Here is a 16111-nt window from a genome sequence, read left to right as displayed (position 1 = left end):
CAGCGAAAAGGGTCTTAACCGGAAGACATCACATAAAGATAAGCCAGACTCAGAAAGACAAACACCGTATGTTCTCTATACAGTGGGGCTAGGATTTAAAAAGCACCCCAAAAATAAGAAAAAATAAAGAAAAGTCTTCTATCGGTATCAGTTTTGTAGAATTCATGAGCCAAGACTTCAGCGAGCATAGCAGTCACTTCACAACAGCTAAGACACGGGCCAGCCCAGAGACCACTGCCGGGCTGCCGCACATGGAAACTGCCGACTTCACACCGCGGGGTGCTGCTCAGCCACTGCGAGGAACGGAATCTCGTCTTTTGCAAAGTAATGGAGCCAGTTGGAAGCCACTGTGCTTAGCGAAATAAACCAGTTCCAAAAAGACAACTGTCACGTTTCTGATTTGTGACAAAGCAGCAAAACGTGAAATCTACAAGATGAACACCCCGCGACACACCTGCTGGTCACACCTGTGTCCACACTCTCCCCAGAATTTCCAATCCCCCCTTTTTCCCCTCTATTTGCCATGTCATAGTATCTTTACCTATTAAAGTGTGAAGCTTGAGATTTTGACACAAAAGGGAACTATACCGTTGTGATAGTTTGGGAAAACAAGGGGTAGATAAGGAAAGAGGAGGAGGGGAGGGAAGAGTCCCTGGGCTTCTAAATTGGCATCATGAAATCTACTCATTTCATATAAATAAAACAGGGAAAGGGGGCTGGTTTGCGATGCCTCAACAGGCTAATCCTCTGTCTGTGGTGCTGCTCCACTTCCCTTCCAGCTCCCTGCCTGTGGCCTGGGCAAGCAGTGGAGGACGGCCCAAGTTCCGGGTCCCTGCACCTGCGTGGGAGGCCTGAAGGAGGCTTCTGGCTTTCAGCTGGGATTGGCTCAACTCCAGCTGATGCAGCCACCTGGGGAGTGAACCAGCACACGGAAGAGCTCTTTCTTTCTCTAACTCTGTCTTTCAAGGAAACATAAATAAATCTTTTTTAAAAAATCACCAGGTAGAAAATATAATAGACAGTGGTTGCCTCTGGGAACTTCGTAGGAGGTCGATATGTTTTGCATACAATCATACTGCTAATATCTTACAGTTGGTGTAAAATTTCAAAGCTGTGCTAAAGCTCTATTATTTAGAAATGAACAGGAATAGCTGGGGGAAAGTCATGATCTGAGAAGAATGCTGTGCTGCTATGGTTCATTGGCTTTTGACGGCGATCTACTCTAGGGGTGACATGGCCGCTTTTCCAACCAATTGTTGCTTGCTGTTCCGTGTTGCCACTAAACTAGGCCTTTGGTTTAGAAGGAAGGAAGCCACCAGCCAACAAACCATTCACACATAGGGAGACTGTGCGACTATCCCAGCAGCTTCCCACAAGTGAGGCTCAAGGTCCAGGCCACTGGCGAGGTAAGTCAAAATCCCAGAGGCTGGGCACCAGAACCAGGCCAAGACCGGAGCGCTGCACTGCGCCCCCTGTTGGCGAGGCCCTAAAAAGATCAGTGGCCCTAAAAAGGCTCATGGACGCCAGGGAGAGCTAAAGGGGCTTGGTCCCCTCCAAGGTGACCCGGCCACAGGCCTGGCCACAGCAGTCCCACTCCCAGAACTCAGTCCCACGGAGGCACCTGGCCAACCCACCCTGCAGCTCGTCCCGCCCTGACCTCGGCTCAGCATTCAGCACCAGGGGTCGCTGGGGGGACAGGCGTCCAGCATGGTGGACTTCACCACGCTCTGCTCCGTGCACCCCCAGAGCATGTGTGCAAACAGACACAACCACAGCACAGCAGGGGCGAGCAAGCAGGTACAACCACAGCACAGCGGGTGGCCTTCGCAGGCCAGAGGGCTAGCCTGCATCCCTCACCCCCCCGGACATCCACGGTGCCTGTCTACTCTTGGGCCCTGCCTCACATTGCGCCAATGGGGACACACAACCCCTACCCTCACAAGTCCTCACCCCCAGCTATCCGTTCCAGGCATTCAAGGCCACTGACCCGGGAGTAGCACCTGACCCCACCACCCCTGCTGGCAGACCGCCCTTCAAAGTGCACATTGCCCCCTGCCCCCACTTTGGGAAACCAGCATGACTGGAACCAGTCAGCCCCTCCACTTGCCACTCTCAGCAGGTATCGAGCGCCTATTGCCTTTGGTGCGTTTCCTGTGCCAGGAGCTGACCGACAGGCCCCGTGCCCGAAGCCTCTACGCAAGCTCACGCCAGGCCCGCAGGTGAGGGCAGTTACCAGGTCCACAGGCGCCACGTGAGGCGTGCGTTCCACCCCCGCCCAGCAGCCCGCCACCTGGGAGCCGCCCAGGCGCACCTGTCGGCCGCGGCGGCTACCTGATCTCGGTGACGTCAGACTTGTCCAGCTTCTGCAGCTCCAGCTTGGCGGCCTCCAGCACGGGCATGACCTCGGCCAGCGCCGTCTCAGCCTCCGTCTTCTCCATGGCAATGATTTTGTTTTGCTCTTCCACCTCCATGGCCTTCTCTTCCGCCAGCTTCTTCTTTTCCTCGGCTGTGGGGACGGGGAAGACACGCTTGCAGCTGCCCCAGGGACACCTGCGGAGCTCTGGCCAGCATGGCAGCTACACGGTCCACGCCAGGGCGGTTGCTCTGTCCTGGACCTGCCCACTCCCTCACAGGTTCCGCAAGGGTCCCCAGACCAGCCTGCAGTGCTGCCTGCCCCCGTGCTGTCCCTCCTGTACCCTCCTCCCAGCTTCGCTCAGGCCCAGCTGGGCAGCCACCCCCTTTAAAGCACTACCATCGTCTCTCTGTAGTTTCTCGGGTGCTGCCTGGCTGCCTCACCACGCTGCTCACATCCCCCTGCCATCCCTCCACGCCCACACCCTGCACAGCAGGCAGTATGCAGCCCTTGTGACGGCCCCAGAGTCAGTGCGGCTGTGCGGGCCAGCTGCACCGTCAGAGCTCTGCACAAGGCGTCCCATGGGCAGGAGACAGGGTTCCGTGCGATGACACGGGGTGGCAGGGACCCTTGGAGGCCACACTGTATACAGATGCTCCCACTCAAGATGGGCCACACCCAGAGAGTCGCTGAAAGCTGAAGCAGGACCACCCAACCTGCACAGCACTCCAGCCCAGCAAGCCCGGGGCTCGAAAGAGGACAAGGGCCCCTGCCAACCACGGGGCTCCTGTGACTGCTGGCATCGGGAGACAGGACGGGACCACCCAGTTTGAGACTCGGAGCAGTTCACAGTTTGCAGTTCCAAGGCCAGCATAGTGGCAGTGTAGCATGAATAGCTGCCACTGCATTGTCGGCATATTATTTGGCCAGTTTGAGTCCCGGCTGCTTCAATTCCAATTCAATTCCCTGCTTATGTGCCTGAGAAAACAGCAGCAGATGGCCCAAGTCCTGGGTCCCTGCACCCACTGGGAGCCACAAGGCACCACGCACAGGCCCCCGGGAGTGTGTGTAGCCAGTGCCGGGGCCACTCACCTATGGCCGTGTTGGTGACAATCTCATCCAGCAGGGCCTCGCAGGCAGCTGACTTCTCAGCCAGCACAATTCTCTGCTCGGCCAGCTTCCGGTTCAGCTCGTCCAGCTGCACCGTGGCTTCCTTCAGCTTGTCCAGGCCGCCCTCCAGCCGCTTGCACTGCGCTGTGTGGAGAGGAGGGGCAGTCAGCTGCCACGTCATCACAGCAGCCCCCCTGCTGCCCGCGCCCCCACGTCAGACTGCCCCCAGTGGGGCCTTTCGCACAATAACGTAGCACTGGGAAGTGCCAGGTGTATTCTGGTCCCTGCTGCCCACTGTTGGGCACCGCCCAATGAGAACATGGCACAGGACTCCATCAAGGTCATGGATGACGGAGTTCAAAGGCCGGCCATTGTACCTCACATGGCCAGCAGCCACGGCCAGGGTGTGTCCTGAGGGGTGGTTCTCGGGTGCAGGCATTTGGGTCAGCAGCTAAGATGCTACTTGGGTCACCTGCATCCCTTATCAGAGGGCCTGGGTTCAAGACCCAGCTCTGCTCCAGTCCAGCTCCCTGTGAGCACTCTCTGGGAAAGCAGTGGAGGACAGCCCAAGTGCCTGGGCCTCTGCAACCACACAGAGACCCAGACCGAGATGTTGTGGACATTTTGGGAATGAACTGGCAGAAAAAAGGATCTCCTTCTCTCTTTCCCCTCCGTTGTTTAAATAGATAAATAAAAACGTTAAAAGCATTCCACAGCCCAGCACCTGGCTCCATCAGACCGCATCTCGGATGTGGCCTGGAGCTGGGATGTGCACGGCCCAAGACCAGAAGCCCAAACAGGAGCAGGTGGCACTGGCCAGCCCCAAGGAAGCAGCCCCACGCGCCAAGCACAGATGGGGCTCTCCTTGGCTTTGACCTTGAGGACTGGAGTTTGCTAAGGAACATCAGCTTCCAGGAAAGATCAGGATGGGCATTGGGGCACGGCAGGTAGGCCTGCCACTAGGGGAACCCACATGCCCATCTGAGGACAGTCTCTAGCCACCCCTGTACTTCCTCCCCAGGAGGCAAGCTGGGCAGCAGCAGGTACTCAGGTGCCAGGGCCCTTGATGGAGGCCTGCGCAGAGCCCTGGCTCCGGCCAGCTCCAGCAGGTGGCTCAGGCGCCAGGACTCTCTGCTCCAACCAGCTCCAGCACCTGACTCAGGCGCCAGGACTCTCGGCTCCGGCCAGCTCCAGCTGTTGCAGGCATACAAGGGGTGAGCAAGCAGTAGAGGATCTGTTTCCAAAACTTACATGAAAATGCAGAGCCATGTCTTTCTCAAGCAGATGAAAATAAAACATGTCACCACTTTGATTCCTTACTCTCAATAAGCCCTGGTTTCTGAGTCAGCCTGTGCCCACACGCCATGTGCCCACGCCGCACCTATGTTGTACTGTGTCTTCTCATCCAGCAGCTTGGTGTATGAGTGGATGAAGTCGAGGTAATTCTTGGGGGTCACGTAGTTGCTGCGCCTCAACTTCTGCAGGAACTGCTTGCTGAATTCGTCCACTGACTCATGGACCAAGACGACGTGCTCCACCAGGTCATCAATGTTGCTCATGGGAATCATGGGATTGTCCCCTGGAGGGCAAGAGCGGGAAAGGATTCCCCTTAATACCGGATCTAAAAACTTGAGGGCCGAGCTTGGGCCCTCAACTGTCAAGGATGGAGTCACTGCTTGGAGGCGACACCCCGCAGAACGGGACTCAGATATCCCAGGGGGGCACCTGTCACAACAGCCAGAAGGGGCCACCAACACCACCGGGCATCCTGGATGGACACGCACAGCGAGGCCCATCCACCCAGTGTGAGATGATCCAACCATGAAAGGGCACAAAACAGTGACAGGTCTACGGTGTGGCTGAGCCTTGGGAATGCTGCTGGAAAAAGCCAGAAACAGGAGGAGGACTCTCGCAGGGTCTCGTGTCTGCGCAGCCCAGGGAACAGGCAGGGCCTGGAGGCTGGGCACCCACTGCTGACAGGATGGAGTCTTGGTTTAGGGTGAGAAATGACTTACAGATGGGTAGGGGTGACGTGTGCACAGGACCACTGGGGCACCCTGTGCACCTAGCACACACTAAATGGAAGTGTGTTGGTGTGTGAGCACAAGAAAAATGGTCATTATTTTTCTATTTTGCTTGAATGGCAGAGAGAGAGATAAGACAAATATTCCATCTGCTGGATCATTCTGCAAATACTTGTAACAGCCAGGGCCAAGCCAGGCTGAAGCTGGACCCCGTGGACCCCTCCTCGTGGCCTCCTGACGAGGGGGTCCTGCCCTGCGGCCTCCCTGGGTACACAGCAGAGAGCTGGAGCTGCAAAGGGAGCTGTGATTCAAGCCGGCATCCCCAGCAACATCTTGACACTCTGCCCAACGTCTGTCTCTACAAATGATTGGTTTTAAATTGATCCCAAAGAAAGGGAAGGGGTAGCTATCCAGTCTGAGTGGCTCTTCATGGCTGCAGCCTAGATCTGAAAGCTTCCCTGATCATGTAGGAAGCCAATTCTCCTGGCAGCCGCAGGAGGACCCACCTTCTCCCCTAAGACAGCGGGCGGGACAGACTGGGGTTGCAAGCGCTGGTACCCGCAGGGGCTGGGAGGGTTCATCCAGCCAGTTTCCGCAGCAGTGGGTAGGCCCTATGGGATCCCATGGACATGTAATGATGGTGCAGACAAACCAGCTGTGCTGTCACACATTCAAACAGCATTCATGATCTGTGATGCTGAAATACTGATGCCCAGCAGCAGGTCCAAGCGCCAGCAGGAGGGAGAGGCCAGCAGTGTGCCCACAGAGACAGTGGTGCATCACCAGCCAGGCTGGCAACCTCCATCCCAGAGGAAGAACAGCCCAGCACCAAGCACAGTCCCTGGACCTGCGCCATACCCGCTCGTGTACTCACTGTGTCTGCCCAGAGCCAAGCGCTGGCCACAGCGCTGACCAGCCCAAGTTCAGCAGGAGGAGCCTGGCAACCCTTAGAGGCACTGTCAGAACGGAACCGACTCCTCCCGGCCCCCAACCCACACCTGGCCCTGACCCCAGAACTGCATGGTCCACGCGAGAACTGCAGCACCCACGAGGGCAACGCCAAGGGCTTGTGGGAACATGGGAAGACACTTCTCGGAGCCAACCTTGTGGTACAGTATGACGCTCACATCCTACGTGAATGCCAGGTCAAGACCCAGCTGCTCCACTTCCCATCCATCTCCCTGCAGCATGCCTGGGAAAGCAGCGGAAAATGGCCCACGTGCCACCCACACAGGGAACCGGGATCGAGCCCCAAGCCCCTGGCTTCAGCCTGCCCCAGCACCGGCTGCTGTGGCCGTTTGGGGAGTGAATTAGAAGACTTTTCTCTCTGTGTCTCTCTTCTCTGTAATTCTGCCTCTGAAAATAATTAAACCTTGTTTAAAAAGCTAAGTTTAGGGCCTGGCATGACGGCTTGATTGGCTAATCTTCTGCCTACAGTGCCAGCATCCAAAATGGGCGCTAGTTCATGTCCCGGCTGCCACACTTCCCATCCGCCTTCCTGCCTGTGGCCTGGGAAAGCAGTCGGGGACGGCCCAAAGCCTTGGCACCCTGCACCCACACAGGAGACCCAGAGGCAGTTCCTGGCTCCTGGCTTCGGATCAGCTCAGCTTTGGCCGTTGTGGGCACTTGAGGAGTGAACCAACAGGTGGAGGATCTTTCTCACTGTTTCTCCTTCTCAGCATATTTGCCTTTCCAATAAAAATAAATCTTTAAAAATAAAGTTAAGTTTACATTGGTGCAAAAAATTTTTGACAACCACTCCTGGGTTTTTGCCCACTGTGCACGCTCCAGGAACTGCGTGGCCCTCTCGCACGTTAGACGTGCATACAGAGGATCAGCAGATATTTGCTTTTCTTCTTAAAAATTTTAAAAGATGTTTTTACTTTTTTAACTCTTTTTTTAATAGATAAGCAGATATTTGTAAGAGTGAAACTATGACGGGTTTTCAAAAAGTCCACAGACAACGTTCCTTATCTAACACCGAAGTCCCCATGGATCCATCCGCACAGTGTCCCCGTGTCAACTGTCCCAAAGCTGCTCTTTTTCTGAGAAAAACTTTCCCTAGAGATACGCTGACTGGCTTTCCTCAGCAAGCTCAGCGTTTGAACTTGGAGGAAATGTCTCCAAGATGTCCTCTGGGTCATGGTCAGCAGCTTGGTCCAGGCACAGCCCTGAGCGCTGCCCCTCGACCTGCAGCCACGGCCACTTGGTGAAGGGGCCCCATGACCAACCAAGCTTCCCTTGGCCAGGCAAGCGGGACAGCGCGTGGCCTCAGATCGGCTTTGGCCAAGCTGCCAGCGCTTCACACCCGTAGGACCGGAAACAAAACAACCAAACAAGCACCATGGCCGGCGGCGAGGGCAGAGCGGTGGGATCCTGGGAGCCTCCGCTTCGGGGGTGCTGGGTGGGGGGCGCAGCTGCGAAGGTGCTGCTCGTGCCCCCCACCTTCCTTACCGGAGTCCCGGTCCCACCCGGCCTCGGGCTCAGCTTCCAGCTGAGGGCATGCTGAAAAGCTGCTACCCCAGCTCCCATGTGTGGCCCTGGTGCCCACGTGGGAGAGCCGAGAGCCCCTGGCTCCTGCCCAGCCTGGGCGCCTGAGAGGAAACCGGCAGACAGGAGCTTGCTCTCTTTCACAAACATTTAAAAAGCAAATAAAAACGTTAATACACAAAACCCATCGTCTTGTTAAGGCTGGCAATGCAGTGCCCGGAGCAACTGTGACTCACCCAAAAATGACTTGGCCACCGCGTGCAGGGCCTGCGAAGGCCAGGGCATGAACCAGTCAATGCCGGTATTGTTCACCAGCCCTGGAGGAGAGAGAAAGGACGACAGGGTGACTGCTCTGTGCCCTGCCGGGCCGAGGACCTGGCCATGGCCTCCAGAGGAGACACGTGGGGGTAGGCCCGAGTCTGAGTGACAGAAAGCAGGGTGTCCCAGCCTTGGCGCTGACGTCTGGGGACAGCCAGGCCCTGCAGAGTTGTGACAATTAAAAGTGTCTCTCAGCCAAACATCCCTGGGGAGAAAAGGGGCAAAACCCATTCCTCCCCCACTAGCAGCCTCTCTTCTAAGAAAACAGGAGCCAGGGAGCAGGTGGAACTTTTTAAAAGGGGAGCGAGCAGAGGGCCCCTTACTCAGGGCCTGCTGACCCTGCCCCTGGGGGCCGGAGTGTGTGGGGACCAAGCGAACAGGCAGTGAGGCCCACACCTGCTCCAGGCCCTGCCTCCTGCTCTGCTTGCCAGGCAGGACCCCACGGTGAGCACCCTGCTGCTTCCAAAGATGAGGGGCCAAGTGCAGGCTCCCCTTGCACGGGGTACCTGGAAAGTTCCTGCAGCGAGTCCTCAGGGTGTCGCCCACGGGCGACATGCCCAACACTATATGCAGGTTGTTGGCGCTCTTGCTGACAAAGTACTGCCACAGGGACTCCTTGGCCGGACCCAAGCCCAACCGGGCGGCCTCCTGTCCGATCTGACTGAAAACAGACTCCTTCTCCTCCTCCTGGAACAGCGCAGGCACGATCCCTGGGGAGCAGAGACACGGTGGGGGCCTTGGGGCCACCGTGCCACTGCTGCCGCCACAGTGCCCCAAGCTGTCCCCACGGTCACTGTCCCCCCCTCAGCCGGGGACGGCGGCCAGGGTCTCGTGGGCAAACATGAAAACGAGCAGAGCCGCTGCGGAGGGCTCCGGCCAGGGGACAGCTGGGACACCCGTCTGAAGGACGGCCTTGGCCTCGACCTCAGCCCTACCTGAGGTCAGCATGTTGTTGATGAGTTCCAGGAAGCCCTCTTCGGCCACGTGGGCGTCCGTGAACAGAAAGATCATCGTTTTGTTCTCAACACCCAGCTTCAAGTAAAGGTTCTTTAGATCCTCCCGGAAATTGTTCTCGGAATAGCCACGGCTGAGCAGGATCTCAAACACCTGCGGACAGAGGGCCAGGTCAGGAGTGGCCGGCCAGCACGAGCAGCCGGGGGAGGCGAGGAGACAGAGGCGGCACCCGGGGCCAGCATTTGGCGCGGCACTGGGGGCACCACGTGGGATGCCCATATCCCACTCAGGGTGCCTGGATCAACTCCCCACCCCTCCATTTCTGATCTGTTCCTGAGCACCCTGGAAGGCAGCAGGTGGCAGCTGGATCCCTGCCACCCCCACGGGGGACCTGGATTGAATTCTGATCTCCTGATCTCAGCCTGGCCTACCCACCTGTTGCGGGTATTTAGGGAGTCAAGCAGTAGATGGAAGAGCTCTCTGTCCCTTTGCCTTTCAAATAAAATGATCTAATTAAGTAATTGAGTGATCTAGCTAATTAATTAAAAATGAGGCCCAGCTAGGAGAGAAGGAACCAACATGCCCTGACCCCTTAGGCTAATTTCACAAGATGCCAAGTGACCAGCTCAGGACGCAGAGTCCCCGGCTGCTTCCACCGGAGCAGGACATGCGCTCAGCCTGCGCGCTCACGAGGTGGGAGCCATGGGGCAGGGGCACAGCTCTGTCCAGGTGGGCGTTTGAGGGCACAGGAAGGTCAAAGGGATGGAGGAGCTGACATGGGGCACAGTAGGCTGAGCGGCTCCCCGCAACACCACATCCCATACAGGTGCCAGTTCAAGTCCTGGCTGCCCTGCTTGCCATCTGGCCCCCTCTAACACATGGGAAAGCAGGAGAAGGCGCCCCAAGTGCCTGTGGGAGACCCAGACGGAGCTCCTGGCTCCTGGCTCCCGGCCTGGCCCAGAACCGGCTATCGTGGCCATTTGGGGAATGCATCAGCGGGTGAAAGACACTCTCCCTCCTCTCTCTGTCTTAATAAAAGAAGAAGAGACGGGGGAGCAGTCCCTGTTGTGAGAATGAGGTAAGGGAGGGAAGGTGGGAAGGAAGCGGGGGATGGGCCCAGCCTCAAAGGGAGGGGGCCGTCCCAGCGTCGGGCGGGGGCAGGTGGGAAGCTCACGGTGCTGGGACAGGCTGCAGGCAGGTGTGTGAGGTACTCAGATGAAAAGTCAGATTCTCCAAAGCCCCAGAGCACGCAGGAAGCCGATACCCACCTCGCAGCCAGCAGTGAAGGCGGCCAGCCTGGCCAGAGACTGCTTCCCAGAGCCGCCGACGCCCACCAGCAGGGCGTGGCCGCGGTCCATGCGGATGATGCGGTGCACGCGGGTCAGGTGCTCCAGGGCGTCATCAAAGAGCACCAGGTTCATCTTGGTGTTGCTCTCGTTGTATTCCTCCAGAATCTCCTGTGTCGGCACAGGGAGCAGAGGGGCAGGTGCTCGGCCCAGCGGTCGCCCCGCGAGGGCCCTGCAGCCCACGGTGCGACCCCCGATGCCAGCGTCTGGGACTCAAGCGCAGGGGTCCCGAGTAAGACAGATGATGGGGCTCGGCTCGCAGATCTGACAGGGGCCGATAAAGGAGTCCAGCAGGTGGTTGGAGCCCCCCAGGAATGAGCAAGGTGACTTCCGGGGGCTGTCACTGGGGCGGGAGACAGGCTGGGATGGGCGCCCGTGAACACCTGGAACAGGGCCTTGGCCGCCTCGTAGTCCTGGATGTCCTCATAGACACGCGTCTCCTCCTCCTGGAGGGCCGAGCGGAAGTCTCCGAACAGGATGGGGTCCCGCATCACCATCTCCGCGTCATTCCCGAAGTGCGTGGCCACCAAGCTGCCCACGTGCTCCTGTACCTTTAAACGCAAACCCCTGTGAACCCCAATACACCCCACAACACGTACTGCCCTCTTAGCAAAGCCCCCCACCACTAAGGGCAGTGTGGCTCAGCGCGACCCCGCCCCCGTCAGGGTCTGTCCAGCATGCCATGGGGTTGGGCATGGTGCCGCCCGGTCCCCTCCATGGGCCCAGAGCCCAGCACTGACCAGCATCTTGTCTGTCTCGTTGATGAGCCGGTCATGGAAGACTCTCAGACATTCATTCCTCCAGACACGCACCATCTGCCCCACTGTCTGGAACCTGTGCCAAGAGAGGCCACGGTCACCTTGGGGGCATGTGCAGGGGGCCACCTCACTGGCCCCGCCCCCTGGCACTCTGCGACAGATCCAACAGCCCACAGGGGCCTTGACTGAGTCCCATGCGCGCAACTCCCCCTCCCATGGGGTGATCAGGAACATCACCCCCAAAAAGCAGCACTAGAGAGCTCAAATCAGCTCCTGACACCCACGCGCCCCCAGCCCCTAACTCGCTTGCATTTACAATCAGCACACGGGCCCCAGGAACTCCTTTTCCTGGCAACCAACTCTGGCCCAGTTTCAGAACTTTTCGTGGTTTCTGCCGAGAGGTGTCTCTCTCTCTCCTTCACTCTCCCAACCCTTGCCCAAACCCTGTAGCTATCCTGCCCAGGGCTGCCGCTGCAGGCCCCAGAGCAGAGTAGGTACCCGAGAGTCCTCAATCCGCACTTCAGTGTTATGTAGTCGCAACTAGAGGATGCTTGCAGATCGGCCTCAATGATACACATACCCACTCAGTTTAGTGACAAGAATTCCAGCCCTACACTTGGCTGTCCTCCCTTGAAGACACGCAAGGTGGAAGCAGCTGGTCACCAACACCAACCTCCAGAGGCGAGCAGCTGGCCCTACCCCGGGAACACCACAGACACCTGTCCACCTGTCCTGACTGTGGCTGTCATTGGCGCCACCAGTCATCCCCCCAAGGGCTCAGAAAGGCATCAGGGAACGCATCCAGCCATGCCCTGAGTCACAGAGAGTCACAGTCCTCTGCCTGGGAACAATAACAGGTGGTTTCCACGTCCACAGGACCATGGCAGCAGAGAGGCCCAGACTCACCGCTCTGGGTTGGTGAGGACAAGCCCATTGAAAACCCGCGAGAGGTCTCGGAGGTTGAAGATGTAGTGGAACTTGGAAGGGGTGGGCGGCAGGTCCTGGACGATGTTTTTGTACAGCACCAGGGTGCAGGACGTCAGCAGGCCACTCACGGCTGTGATGCTCTCATGGAACGTCTACAAGAGGAAGACGCCCCAGCCCGTCACCAACCGACGAGTGGATAAACGAGCAAGGCAGAACATGATGCAGGCACAACAAAGCCATGAATGGCTGACACACACGACAGGATGGGTCACCCTCAAGCACGTGACACTGAGGCAGGAATGCCAGAGAGAAGGAGGGAGACAGAGACAGATGTTCCACCCACTGATTCCCTTCCCAAACGGCTGCAAAGGCCAGGCTGGGCCAGGCCAAAGCCATGAGCTTCTCCCGGGTCTCCCACTTGAGCGTAGAGCCCAAAGCCAGGAGCTTCTCCCGGGTCTGCCACTTGAGCGTAGAGGCCAAAGCCAGGAGCTTCTCCTGGGTCTCCCACTTGAGCGTAGAGGCCCAAGGACCTGAATGTTGGAGAGTGTGTTTAGTAGGAAGTGTCAGGAGCAGATGTCTGTGGTCCAGATGAATGGGGGGCATTTGCAGGGACACGGCACACCACACCGATTAGAGCAAGAAGCAGCATCTGAGGAGTACCTGCTGCTTGCATCCTTCCATCTGCCCAAAACCTGCAGCAGCCGGCACCATCACCATGTCCCTCTCCAGGTGAGACCAGGACACAAGAGAGCCTGAGGGTCTCAGCTAGCAGAAAGGGGCCAGCTGCAGAACCCAGGCCCCTCAGGCTTCCTGCTGTGACTCCACATGGGACACAAAGCCCAGGGCCACACTCGACTGCAGGCTGCAGGTGGCTTTGCCATGGAGGGCCCCTCCTTCCATCATAGTAAGCCAGAGTTGTAGTTTACAACTGTGTTGGTATACAGATGAGCTATACCATTCCTTCTGCTTTGAGGAGAAAACTAACTACATAGCCCAGGGCCTGGTGCACCTGCTCTGCCTGCATGTGGCTGGCTTCCGGCAGGTTGCCCACACCCCATAACACTTCCCTCCCAGCTTGGCTGTAACTGACATCCAAGTTACCGAGGTGTGGCCTTGTAGGATGGAAGAGTATATGAGGTGCAAGGATTCCTCTGAAGGGAATGGAACATTGAAGACGCTGAACAGCGAGATGAACCTCGGGTCCACTTCGTTGCGGCCTCCTCCGGCTTTGCCCATGGCCGCGATGAAGCCAAGGTCACGGATGTTCTTGCAGTTCAGTTCCTTCCCCCTGTCGTACAAGTAGCCTTTCTCCAGCAGCAGCTTCAGCAAGGCAATTGGCTGCTGCGTGCCATATTCATCCACCTGGATGTTGTTTTTACAGAAAGAGAACTGTATCACCAGGCAGCACACAGAGGGGCTTTCCCTGAGCGCCCAAACATCTGTACACCCAGCTCAGCTCTCCCCTTAACTTCAGCACACCCTGGTCTTGGTCCCAGAGCTTCTCCCAGCCCACAACTCATTCAGTTATGTGGAGTGTTTAAAGTCTCCCCATGTCTCGAGAGTAGGAACTACATAGATTTTGTACATGACATAGCCCTGGTCCTATAGGAGGTGCTCAGTAAGGACAATTAATTGGATGGGTGGATGGAGGGATGGGTTATGGCAGACGGATGGATCATGGATGGAGGGATAGGGTGGGAGAAATGGGTGGATGGATGGGTGATGGATGAATGAGATAGATGTCTGGATGGGTAGATGGACGGATGAGTGGATGAATGGGGGCTAGGTGAGTGAATGGATGGATGAGGTATATAGATGGATGAATGGAAGGGCAGGTGGGTAGGTGAATGGTAGAGTGGATGGGATGGGTGGATGGGTGGATGGGTGGGTTGGTAGATGGGTGGTTGGATGGATGGACAAATGGATGGATGGATAGATGAATGGTGGGGTGGGTAGGTGGGTGGGTGGATGGGTGGGTTAGTGGATGGGTGGTTGGGTGGATGGATGAATGGATGGGTGGAGGGGTGGATGGATGAATGGATGGGTGGCTGGGTAGATGGGGTGATGGATGAATGGATGGGTGGAGGGGTAGGTGGGTGGGTGGACTGATGGAAGGTGGGTGGATGATAAGCAGATGCATGACCAAGTACAGAGGAATAACTGCATGCACAGACAGATAAGCAGGCAAATAAATAAGCAAATTGGCGGGTCCATAGGTAAACAGAAGTGGATAAATATAGGAACACATGTATGGATGAGTGAGTGGACAAACATGAATGGAAAAACAGCAGAATTAATGATCAATATATGGAGAGGTATATGGGTGGATGGATGTGAGTTCTGGTGTGGCACACAAACCATGTTTCTGCCAAAGGACACAGATGTAAACTGTGGTACATTAAGGAAACCTGCCCACTCCCAAGCTCGGGCTCCAGTGCATGCCCATCACTGTCCCCCTTAAGGAAGCTCAGCGGTGGCTGTGCAGGCTAACAGCCCAGAATGTTCCATGTGCCCCGGCTGCCCTCCTCTGGCCCTCCTGCAGCCCCCGCTGCCAGGCACCTTGGGCATGTTCATGTCGTCCATGAACACCAGCAGGCGCTTCCCCATGGGCGGCCCATACGTGTCTTTGGTTCGCTTCTCCACGCTCGCTTCCAAGTTCCTCTGGATGTCCATGGACGTGGTACGCGAGGAGAAGTTGACGATCAACACAATCTGAGACAGAAAGAGAAGTCACAACTCAGGCCTCTTCCTGGTTCCCCGCGTTACCATGCACTGTGCAGACCCTGGGTCCCTGCCACACCGGGCCTGTCCTGATTGCGGAGTCTGTGACCTGGGACCCAAGATCCCTGATGCTCAAACCAGGCACTCCACCCTTGGCAGGCGGTGACTCACGTTGGCCTCCTCATTCAGGTTTTTGAGGAAGTTCTGCGTGGTGGCCGTCTTGGAAGTGCCTGACTCTCCCACCAGGAGGACCGGCTGCTTGGTCCTCACCATCTGCTCCAGCACCCAGGTGCTGCGTGTCGTGTCCACTGTGTGAACTGAAGAGAAGCAGCAGAACCGGGGGTGGGGGGTGAGGAGCAACCTGAGTCCCAGGGACCCCATGACAGGTACCAGCCAGACAAGGGGTGCTGAAGTCCCAGGAACCCCATGACAAGTACCGGCCAGATCAGGGGTGCCGGAGTCGCAGGAACCCCATGACAGGCACCAGCTAAGGCTGGCCTAGGGCCTGGACAGCACACCCAGGAGCACAGCTCTCTTCCTCAAAGCTATCACATGCTGTGACTTCTCCCAGCTTTACAAGTTGCAGCTTCCTCAACGAGAACGCCCGCTCCTACACCACCGCCACTTCAAAAGGGTGACTTGGTGGTTGGCCTTGTGGTACAGCATGATAAACTTCCTCTTGTAACGACAGCATTCCGAAGTCTTCTCAAGTCTCCCCAGCTCCCTGTTACTGCTCTGGGGAAGGCAGTGGATGGCAGCCCGCTGGGGGACTCGGAGGGCAGCCCTGACTCCTGGCTTTAGCCTGGCCCAGATCCAGCTGTTGTAGCCAGTTGGGGAATGAATCAATGGAGAGAAGACTGACTGATTCCTCCCTCTCTCTCATTGATTAAAAAAGTGAATATTTTAAAGGTTTTAAAAGTGAATCTTTTAAAAGTGAACTTTTTAAAGATTTCATTTGATAAGTCTGAGACACGTGACAACCACTGCCTGTCACACACGCACCTGTGTGCCTGGATTTCCTGACTGACAGGAGAGGTGAGGGCAGCCCTGGCTTACCTCTTTGTGCAATAACCATCCCAGAGACCCAGAAGCGCCTAAAACTATGGAGAA

At 57.0% G+C, this 16111-nt stretch overlaps 1 protein-coding gene across 1 annotated transcript in view; it reads right to left on the bottom strand.

The window, feature by feature from the left end:
* The window catches only part of DNAH10 (dynein axonemal heavy chain 10), an 85211-nt gene that overhangs the window by 19402 nt on the left and 49698 nt on the right, over window positions 1–16111 (bottom strand). Inside the window, exons 45-57 of the mRNA XM_040987127.1 lie at window positions 15173–15318; window positions 14840–14992; window positions 13382–13642; window positions 12260–12432; window positions 11336–11429; window positions 10979–11146; window positions 10518–10706; window positions 9231–9402; window positions 8802–9005; window positions 8214–8294; window positions 4845–5042; window positions 3446–3607; window positions 2332–2506 (exon numbers count right to left, since the gene is read on the bottom strand). Coding sequence (XP_040843061.1) covers window positions 2332–2506; window positions 3446–3607; window positions 4845–5042; window positions 8214–8294; window positions 8802–9005; window positions 9231–9402; window positions 10518–10706; window positions 10979–11146; window positions 11336–11429; window positions 12260–12432; window positions 13382–13642; window positions 14840–14992; window positions 15173–15318 — 2176 coding nt within the window. The remainder of the gene's footprint in view (window positions 1–2331; window positions 2507–3445; window positions 3608–4844; window positions 5043–8213; window positions 8295–8801; window positions 9006–9230; window positions 9403–10517; window positions 10707–10978; window positions 11147–11335; window positions 11430–12259; window positions 12433–13381; window positions 13643–14839; window positions 14993–15172; window positions 15319–16111) is intronic.

The sequence above is a fragment of the Ochotona curzoniae genome, unplaced genomic scaffold (assembly GCF_017591425.1).
Source record: "Ochotona curzoniae isolate NIBS_2020 unplaced genomic scaffold, NIBS_Ocur_1.0 contig_46, whole genome shotgun sequence".
Classification (NCBI taxonomy): Eukaryota; Metazoa; Chordata; class Mammalia; order Lagomorpha; family Ochotonidae; genus Ochotona; species Ochotona curzoniae.
The sequence above is the reverse complement of the archived record's forward strand: the minus strand, read 5'-3'. Positions and strand labels throughout refer to the sequence as shown.